We start from the raw sequence: 10,976 nt of genomic DNA, 5'->3' as shown, positions 1-10,976 counted from the left end.
TCAACTAAACACTTAAATCTACCCATCTATGAGAAAGGGAAGGTCAAGTTTTAAGAAGAAAAATGGTTAAGAAGGAAGCTGAGGATGAAATCCGAGGAGAAAGGAGTAGAAGAAAGAAATAGGAACTTACGAGTTTGTAGTTATGCGAGTTTCCATGGGTTTCTACAGAGAAAAGGCAGCGACTGATGTTGTAAAGTGATTAAGTTCTGAAGAAATAAATGAAGGCGCATATTCCCAAAGCGTTATGACGTGCGGTAAGTGGCCTCGAAATTGGATTCGTCCTGCCAAAATTTCAGGGGATAACACGGACTGTTGGATGTTCATCTCACCGTTGAACGTGGGAAACAAGATGTAACTTGCGGTCATAAATGCGCGCGTTTGGAAATTCGAAGCGACAGACGGTATCTTCTGGGACACGAAACGATCTCCACATGCGTGGTAAATTACAAAACGTGTGGGGGAGGCTCTCGTCGAATCAAAACCCTATTTTTCTCCTCGGATGCTGAAAAATAAAGTTTTGAGGGGCTATTGTGGGGAGTAAAAGGACCTGAGCAGGTATTTGGGCCTTTGGGCTCTGATAAGAAGGGCCAGTTCATTCTTGACTAAAGGCCTTTAGGACTGAAAGTCGGCCCACAAGCCGAGGGTCCAAGGATGCATCCGAAGAAGAATCTCTCCTCGGACAGACCCGGGATGACTTAGAGATTCGCTAGAAAGATCAAGGCAGAGTTCCGGAAAGACTGTTAGTTAAGAGGGGGATCCTTGTACCCTCTAGATGCACCGGTGTTAGAGAAATATCTTAGAAAAAGGCTACCACCTCCATATTAAAGATCCTGCACCTACCTCTCTGGCCACATTAATGGGGAAGTGACCCCTGAACAGTATAACTAAACCTTCTGGTTATTATTTAAACACTTGAAGAAGGTGGTGTCAAGGGGAGAGGATAAGATTTGTGCAACACGTGGATAAAGCACCAAGAGAAGAAGTATTTAAGAAGAGTAGAGGGCAAAGAAATGGGGATCATTGATCAAAAATAGGGACTAAGAATTGTAACCTTCAAAGAAGAAAGAGAAATAATACAGAAATTGTCCTCGGCTTACATCCGAGGAAGTTCCTTTGCCATAATAATTTACTATTCGCAAGTATTTTTACACCTTAGCCTGTTTATTAAGTTTCCAACATCCCTAGACTAGATTTCAAATCCATACTCTACAAATTTCATTGTTTAAGGCTCATTGGGCCTGAGCCCACAGTTGTCTTTGGGTCCAGGTGCAATTGTGCACTTACACCATCATATAAACAATTTTCTAAGCTTTTCTCATGGTCAACATTTACGCCCCGTTGACAGGCTTGTGATGTCCCCTTTTAGGACTAGAATCTCATTTACATTTCAATATGCTTACAAAAATAATTCATTCATAATTCTCGAAAATATAAAGATATATTCACACATACAAGTTTAAATAAATTTAGGTTGTCCCACAAATTTTTCATAAAACCAATAGTCAATGTGCACATCAAACATTTATAAAATATCAATTTATACATAGAATATTAACATATTTCTTTGATATAGAATAGTTTAATAATCAACACTATTTTGAAAAAACCCCCAAAATTAGTAAACACCACTTACCTCTTAGTTGCAAAAATAAAAGAAATCAACCAATCCTGTAACTAGGTCCATCACCAAGAATCTCAAAACCTAGAAACATTAGGAACAAGCCTATTAATAACAAGACCTATCACAAAGTTTATCATCACATTTGTCTCCAAAATCGAATAGGATCCCCTAAAACAAATCAAATGCACTAAAGCCTAGCTAGCCCAACTTAAGACAAGTACTCATTCCCAAACGGGAATCAAACAAACATACAAACTCGTAGTGCCACAACACAAAACTAAAGCATTTTAATTCTCCACTACAAGCAATGTGCACATATAAACATAACATAAAACACAGCAATTCATAATAGGAGTAGCATATCTCATGAGTTTCCCTTTAGACTACTAAATGATTAAACCAAACATTTATTAGACTTAACTAAGTAAAACACATGTCGAAGAAAGCACATGAATTTACAAGCCAATCCATTCAACAAAGATTTGAAGTAAATTCCACAAAATCCCAGCATTTTCATCGCACTTTCAGATTCAATACACAACAGGTCAGCCATTTTGTAAAACTTGTTTGGTCCACGAAAATTTATCCGATTAACTTGAAATTAAATAGGGATAAGCTCTTATATGTGTAGTATGTACCATAAAAAATTCAGCCCAAAATGAATTTTCTGTAATTTATTAAAAATCATGTATTGCAACTGACTCAAATCTATAAGGGACAAATTTACAATTCCAAAATAAAACTATTATAATCTTAAGACTTTGCCAAAAACTTTCAGACTTGATTAACCTCAAAGGTACATGTTTTAGCACATGATAACAACTATAAATACAACCAATAATCTCATATAATAGTCATCACAACACAAGTCAAGAAATTCGATCCTCTAACTCATATAAGCAATTTACCAAACACTTGACATGCAACAAGCACATGCCCACATTCACATATGTCATAGCCAATCAAGTGCAATGGAAACACTTTGGAATCAACTCATGCAATAACAAAACCCATATAGCTGCTCTAGAAAACCAAACCTCAAATACCCATTAGTAAAATAGACAACCAAAACACCCCATCAAAGCAAACACCCCCAAATAGTTTGAAATTTTCAGATTTAATAAAAACTCATGCTGCCCAAATCCTCATAACCTTCTAAACTTCCAATACTCACTAAACCCATCAAGTATATACTATAAACATCATAAACTAACAAAGCCCAAAGGATTCATAGAAGAAAATGACAGAAAATTCAGATTTTTACCTCATCTATTGAATTAACCAAACTTAGAGGGATGGTCTTTCAAAAGGGTCTGCCAAACTAGCCACTAGAACTCTTGGTGGTTGATTTTGATTGGAAAAGAATCTTCCATGAGTCGGCCAAGATAGAAATTTAAGAGGCAAAAGTGAATAAACTCCACATGAGGATGAGAGAGAGGATTTTCGGTCATGGGGAATGGGAACACCAGAGGAAAAGAGGGAAAGATGATGGAAGGTGGCACTTGAGAAAAATAGAGGAGGAAGCCAACATGGGTTACATATAAGACTAGGGTTAGGCTTGGGTCTTATCACAAAAATGCCCCCACTTAAATAATTTCCAAGACAACCCTTTTATTTGTTTATTTATTTTGTAAAAGGCCAGGGTGTTACATTAGGATTTATTGATAAAGTGACTCAACTATATTCACATACTTCTTCTTTTTTGAGATATATTATTCACATACTTCTAATGGAGTGCATGAGAGAAAAAATAAATCTAATTAAGTTAACATATGCTACATTAATAGAATTAGGCGCTTGTAAACCTTTTGGTATAAGCAATATTAACTTCTTGTCATGTTTAAAATAAAGTTCCACATAAGAAAAATAAAAACATCACACCTTTTGAGTTGTGGAAAGAGCAAAAGTTAAATTTAAGATATTTAATAGTGTGTGGTTTTCTTGCTTATGTAAGGCTTTACAGATTCTAAAATACCTAAAATAGGGCTTAGAGCTGTTACCTCTACTTTTCTTAGTTATAAAATTTAGAGTACAACCTATAGATTTTTTTACATTAAAAATAATATAATTTTAGAATTAAGTGATGCGATTTTTCATGATGACAATATTCCATTTAAATTGAAAATTAGTGGGGGTAAAGAAGTTCAAGAAAATCTTTTATCACAGTGTCAATCTTCTACTTTTCCTTTACAAACACAAGAAATTTTTAAATTAAACTTATAAGAAATAAAAGAACTAAAGTAGAGAGATTCTAGATCATATTATAATGCTTCAATATTAAGGAAATCCCTCCAAATCAAAAAGAAGTTTAGCATCATTTAATCCTGTATTTTGGGAAAAAGTTGTAAACAATGAAACAAATTCATTAAATTTTAATAAAACTGGGAAATTAGTAGACTTACCATCTGATTAAAAGTCCTTACAAAGAAACTTAATTCAAATGGATTTATAAATAAGTTTAAAAGCTAAATAAGTTTAAAAGCTAAAATTGTTGCAAAAAGCTTTAAACAAAAAGATGATTTTGATTTTTTTCTTTACACATTTTCTCCAGTTTCTAGGATTACATGCATTATATTGCTAATTACTAATGCTATAATATGTGATTTGAAAATTCATCAATGGGATATAAATATGATTTTTTTTTTTTTAAATGGAGACTTTGAAGAAGAAATTTATTAGACCAAACTAAAGGCTTTATAGATCTTGGCCAAGAAAACAAGGTATGTAATGTAATTAGAGAAATATATGGCTTAAACAAGGTCCCCAAAACAATGGCATGAAAATTCAATGGATAAAAGTCAAATGAATGTGACAAATGCATTTAACTAAAAATATTGGGAAACTTAAAATGTTTGTTAGCCCGATAGCCTCTATATGGATGATTTATTAATATTTGGTTTTGATTTGCATGTTATAAATGAGACAAAAAAATATACTATGTTCATTTAGATATATTGTAAATTTTATAATATTCCTATTATCACTTTACAATTTTTAGTCCTTTTTTTTTTTATAAGAAGGTTAGAAACCTTTTTTAAAGGGGTCTTAAGTCTTGGGCTACCACGATTATTAGTTCCAAAGAGTCATGATCGAAAACTTTAAACTTTTAAAAGGAACTGGGCAAATTATACTAAACAATTGGATTTTTTTTCTTTTTTTTAGAAACAAAAAACACAAGGAGAGAGCATGAGGTTAACTCTAATAATAGTACTTGGTAAATATTTTGTTTCTTTTAAAAAAAAAACTTACCTTTTAATCAACAAAAAAGTTGCTTCTAAGTCTTAGGGCCCGCTTGGTAAAGTTGTTTTAGTAACATTGTTTCTATTTTTTGGAAATATGTGTGGATAAAAAAGTGTGTAAAAATACGTATAATGTTGTTTAAAAACTGAAAATTGTTGCTTGAAATGCTATACCAAACAGCACAATTCCTTACGAAGCAAGCCTCAGAAAAGATCCACTCCAAAACAAAATTAAGAAAACAGAAAAGCAAGAATAATAGGTTTTGAAAGTCAAAAGAGAACATCCTAAGTACATAAAACGTCTAGCATAGCTAACAAATTCTGAATATGCATTAGCCAAACTTTAGGTCACCTTAAACTTATGTGAGATGATTTATCGAATATTCTGAAACAAAATTGTGTGAGTTTCAATTGTAAAACTACCACCATAGCAAGCAACCCATCCTTCAAGCTTGAATATAAGCACTTAGAATAATATCAACATTAATAATAAAACATTGAAATTCAACAACCATTAAATCTTTACCTGAAGACATTCCTGTATTTAACTACTGGATTATAACCTGATTATGACACCTTCAATCTGGAGGTCCGGGACCATGTCACTCATTCCAATCCTGTGTACACCAGCCTTTTTCATTGTACATGCTTCAATTCTAGCTCAACTTGATTTCAGTTTTCATGCATTCTTCTTGTCTAAACACACACAAGCAACTAAAAACAACCACATTCCAACGTACACATTTTAAACATCCAAACTTTAAAGATGATAACATTAACGAAAATCATCGATTGACTTAAGAATACATATCATTACATGTTTACAAAAGTAGAGAATTATCAGTACAACTTAAACATAAATCACACTGCATACAGATTTAACAACAATGAAGCCTTGCTTCCATTTGCGTAGTTGCCAAATCCTCATACTAATTCCAAACGATAGCTTAATTCAGTATATACATATATAATTTGTTCACAGCACCAGGAAATGAGGACGCATTGTACTTGTAAGGTCCTCTCATAAGAACACCAAGGCTGTCCAGCGCACCTCAACATTATACACGAGAAGTGACGGTACAGTAATCGATTGTACTTGTTTCACTCTGTAACAGAGTCCAGGGGTTGTTAAAATCTCGATCAAGGATCTTCGATCTCACAATTCTACAAATCTTAAAAATCAATGACTTCAACCAGAACTAGAAGTCTATTAAGAACAGGATTAATTAAAATCCTGACCTAGATTGGGTTTTCCAAGTGAAACCTTTAAATTCACCTTGGAGCTGAAATAAGCCCAATCTGGTAGTCTTTTTTAGAGTTTTTTGGGGGGGTGGGGTGGGGCAGAGGAGAGTAGAGGGAAATAGGGTGGTAGTCAATTTGAGTTGTTGAAGGAGGAAGTAGGCTTTTGAATGTAAAATACCATGGGTCTGAAGTTTGTAAAAGACAATAGCACTATGTTTCGACTGGAGGGAAATGGAAGGGGCAGAGGGGAGAGTAGAGGGAAAGATGGTTGGAATATACTAAAATTCTCTTTTGAGGTGAAAAAGAGTGAAATGGTTTGAGGAGACTTTGGGGAATGTTTGCAAATGTATGTATGTGGGAAAAGGAAGACTAATAATTCTTTTAATTTTTACCCTTCCTAATATTAGTAAGTGTATCTTCAATCAGATCCTATGATCTGATCCCGCAGAACTTCCTAGAGATCCTAAGTATGATCTTGATTTTAACAACGCTGATGAAACCTCTGGATTGAAGATCTCATCAAGCGACACCAATTCTGGATCCTCAAGCGTGAACAGCTGTACATAATAACACTGCAAGGTTAGCCATTAGAAGACCAATTTATCTGAAGATAAAAGATAAAATAAACCACATTGAATAACTCAAAAAGTACCCACAAAGAAGTATAAAAAGTCTTGAGCTGCAAATTAACACAACTTAAATTTTCTTCGAAAAACTAGCAAGATCAATTAATAAACAATATCTTGAGAGTTTTCACTTACCAGATTGGCATCTGACCCACTGCATGACCCATTGTCCTTATCAGAGACCATGTTTTTCAGGGTCCCATCATCAAAAGCAAGATTATCTTGACTGCTAGACATTTTACGCAAGAACTCATCTGGATTAATAAGAGTTAAATCCTCGGACTCGGAGAAATTGGGAGCTGGCACATTCACGCCAGATTGGTGGTGCACCCTCCAATAACCACTGTTTAAGTCATTGGTAAAAGGGTAACGGATGCAAGAAGAACCTAACTCTACTTGCATGTGTGAGTGTAATGGGGATAACATGTCATAACCTAGTGGCTGTGGTGTGTCAGGGAACATATTTGAGCCTGCCTCCACCTGCAAATCAGCCTGATGTTAGAAATATAAATGAATAAGATAGGTACTTAACTAGTTAACTACCCTTGGAAGAGAGATGTTATTGTTTTATGATTGAATTTAATTCTTTCCTCACCTCGTCAGCTGTCACTTCTGCCACTTGATTTTTTGCAACATAAGTGTTATAACCATTGTACTCAATGGGCACTACAGTCTTAGTTGTCATTCCATCAGAAATTTCTTCAGGAAGACATCGAAAACTTGTGCGATAATTGTCAGCTTCACCTCCTAATTCTGGAGACACAGAAGCTGGGGCTTGCATAGACTGTGCTTCAAGGGAAGCTTCAGCTGTGGTAGAATATGAAACAGCAGTAACGGGGGTTAAAATTGATGGGGAGAAAAGGTTGCAATCTACTGGCCCTGGTGGAGGGATATAGAACCCTTCAAAGGCCTTGTCCATATCCAGATCGAGGTCAACCTGATGGAAGACAAATGAATTACTGAGATAAGTATATATTTTTAGTTATCTGCAATTCAAATTCCCACAAAATAATAATATTGACAACTGTTTTAAGCTGAAAGTAAAATTCATTCTCACTTCTGTAGTATTTACTTCTGCCCCTTGATTTTCTGCAGCATATGCATTATAATCATCTTTACATGCAAGGGGTGCTGAATTGTCAAATCTTGTTATGCAATTAATTGGATGGTATTCAGCTTGCTCAGGCAATTCTTGAGATTCTGGAGCCAATGTTGGTTCAGATTGTGTTTCTTTATGAGAAGATTTGACAGTGATCGGAGTTGAAACATCAGTAGTGGTGAGTGGTAAACTGGATGGAGAGTCCTCCGGAGGGACATAGAATGCACCCATGAGAAGTTCTATGTCCTCATCACTTAAATCAACCTGACAAAAGAAACATAAGTGCTCAAGATAAGTACTTGATTAACTTACTATACTTCTCAATTCCAAAATAAATAAATAGATAAATATATATATATATATATATATATCTCACCCCTTCCGCTTGATCATCTGCAACATATGCTTTATGATGGTCGTTGTCATTGTTACACTGAACAAGTTCTGTAACATCATACATCATTTGATCAGAAATTTCAGCATAACAAGATTGATTACTTGTTTGATGACTTTCAGCTTGCACTTCCAATACTGAAGATACAGGAGACAGTGCTGGCTTAGACTTTGCAGGTCCACCTTTGTTACTCTTTTCTTCATGATTGAATAAACGACAAAGTACAAAGGACTTCTGCATAATGTTAAGCACCCAAGTGAATTGGACGAACATATCATCCTTACCTTATGTATACTACAAATTGAATTACCACAAAGATGCAAATAACAGAATGCAAATATATCAGAAATGTTGCAACTAACAATAATGACATAGAGGAGGTTGACCTACAAAGCCATTTGATATATAATTGGTTTCAGTAAAACTTCTTTTGATATGAAGCTAGTGAGAGCACATTCACACGAACAATTTAAAAAACAAAAAAAATCATTGCAAGATAACAATATGAAGCATGGTTCAATCAACTCGATGCAGTCCATGAGCAACAACACCAATCGAAATCTACTATCAATAATATGGATTACAACCATGCTCAACAATACCTCAATCAAATTAGCACACTCTCACAAGCATCACACACAAATGTCAGAAACACAAACTATCCCAAATCCCATTACATCATAAATGAGACTCACAATCTCAAACCCTATATATACCCAATGCCACTCTTACATTAACAAAACAAACAAATTCTCAATTCATACATGTGAGTATCGTTCAACCCAAAAGAAACCATCAAACTACACACCCTGTTCTTTTAAGAGTCTCCTCATCTCCTCAATAGGGGAACTTTTGATCTAAAACCACTAATCCCTTGCAACACTGTCTACATGTAAAATTTCAATATCTATCACTTGATGGATTAAGAATACCCTCTTTAATGAAAATAAAATATTATAGAGAGAGAGAGAGAGAGAGATCATTAATCCAGCAAGGATGTTAACCATTACTAAGAATTAGCAAAAAATTAACAGTTTCCACAATCCTATCTAATTGAATCAATCCTCTTTTAAAGTTACCTCCAATGATTTTGGAGGCAAAACAATCTTAAATCCACACACACACAGAGTTCAGTAATCAATAAAAAATCTCAGGTCCATATCACATTAGTTAATCAAATTGATGAATAGCAAAAGCCAACCTGACCGGGGTGTTTTCCATCAAACTCCTTCTGGGTTGTGCTGTATTCATGCATTACCCAATTAGTCCCTATTCCCTTCCCTTTTCCCTTAGTACTCCCTCTATGGAAGACCAGAGATTTCTTCATTCCAACCACGATCCCCCCAGAAACGATTTCCCGATCTTTACCGGTTGATTTCCAGAACCCAGCCTTGGTTTGCCTGTTCACCAGTTCCTGTTTCTGACCCCTTTTTCTCTTTTTTGGATTATCGTTCCGATGCTTCTGGCTCAGTACAGTGAAGAAGAACCACTCTTGGTCCTCCGAAGCAATCCCAGCTCTAGCTACAGTACAAGAAACCAGGCTTAAGCACACAATTTTGACAACCAAAATGGGAAAATCACATGACCATGTATATTATATAATTGCTCAACTATGAGATAATTATATGGGCATATTATGCAAATCTTATGTAATCTAGCAAGTATAATTCTAACAAAGAAGTCACATAACATTGAAAGTTAAAAAATTCTTACAAAGGCTTATTCAGAATTTTGTTATCAAAGTAAGCAAAAAGAGCAAACAATAGTACTTCCAAATTCACCACAACAAATTAACTACAGAAAAAGTTTCATTCTTTATACAAAAGAAAACGCTAACTAGATACAACATGAACCAGACAACAACAAGACCAGAAAACAGATACTCACAACAACAACAACAGAAAAAAAAACACACACACACACACACGGGGTTAGAACTTAGGACTCGAATATAGATTCAAGTAGCTGTCATGATGTCTGTAACTATTTCTTGTGATCAAATAATATAACACACTAGTCCAGCAAAATTCTATAACAAGAACACAGAACAAGCAACAATCAACAAACTAATACAATGTGAAACATTTTCCTACCTTTTCACAAAAAAAGCATTAAATTTTCCATGAAATGAAGGTGGGTGGGAGAAATAGAAAAACAAGAATTACTTGGTAAATCCCATGGCTCATCTTCATAGAACTCAATTTCGGGTATAAACCAAATGTCTTTATCATTGCCGGTGATCTTTGGCTTCAGGTAGAACTCGATGAGCTCCTTGTCCTTAGGACTAAATCTGAACCCAGGTGGCAAATCAAAACTCAACACTACCATCTCACACAGTCACAGGAAGCTTTTATTTTTATTTTTATAGTGAGATGCCCTAAAAAAGTTTTACTGAGAAACCCGGAAAATGTTTTACTGAAAAACTATCTAAGAAAGAAAGATATTAGGAATTGGATGAGCTCTTGAAATCCATTACAGAAAACAAGAGCAGTTGTGAGAAAACAGTTTGCCTTGCTCTTATTGTCTTTATACTACTCGTGATAAGTCAAGCCATTGTCAACTATCTTCACAAGCAAGTCTGATACAGTAACCAAGTCTAAATATAAGTTTGGACTTTATTTATTTATTTATTTTAGCGTGAGATTCTAGTTCTAGATTCTTCTGTTCATCTCTTCATTGTTTTAATTTAAACAATAATAATAATAATAATAATAATCATCTTATTAATGTCTTTAAACACTATGCAAAGTACAAT

At 34.6% G+C, this 10,976-nt stretch overlaps 1 protein-coding gene across 2 annotated transcripts; it reads right to left on the bottom strand.

Annotated features, from left to right (window-relative positions):
• Nucleotides 1-5,646: 5,646 nt before the first annotated feature.
• On the bottom strand, nt 5,647-10,714 carry LOC142618941 (uncharacterized). 2 transcript variants are annotated; one of them, XM_075792000.1, is made up of 8 exons: nt 10,387-10,714; nt 9,423-9,742; nt 8,204-8,455; nt 7,786-8,091; nt 7,324-7,665; nt 7,047-7,208; nt 6,864-6,962; nt 5,647-6,659 (listed from the first exon to the last, which is right to left on the bottom strand). In XM_075792000.1, the coding sequence occupies exons 1-8, from the start codon at nt 10,547-10,549 to the stop codon at nt 6,525-6,527; spliced, it is 1,779 nt and encodes a 592-aa protein (XP_075648115.1). In that variant the 5' UTR covers nt 10,550-10,714; the 3' UTR covers nt 5,647-6,524. The 2 variants fall into 2 exon arrangements, with proteins under 2 accessions (XP_075648115.1, XP_075648114.1); XM_075791999.1 differs by having other exon boundaries at nt 6,864-7,208.
• Nucleotides 10,715-10,976: the final 262 nt, after the last annotated feature.

The sequence above is a fragment of the Castanea sativa genome, chromosome 12 (assembly GCF_040712315.1).
Source record: "Castanea sativa cultivar Marrone di Chiusa Pesio chromosome 12, ASM4071231v1".
NCBI classification, from domain to species: Eukaryota; Viridiplantae; Streptophyta; class Magnoliopsida; order Fagales; family Fagaceae; genus Castanea; species Castanea sativa.
The sequence above is the reverse complement of the archived record's forward strand: the minus strand, read 5'-3'. Positions and strand labels throughout refer to the sequence as shown.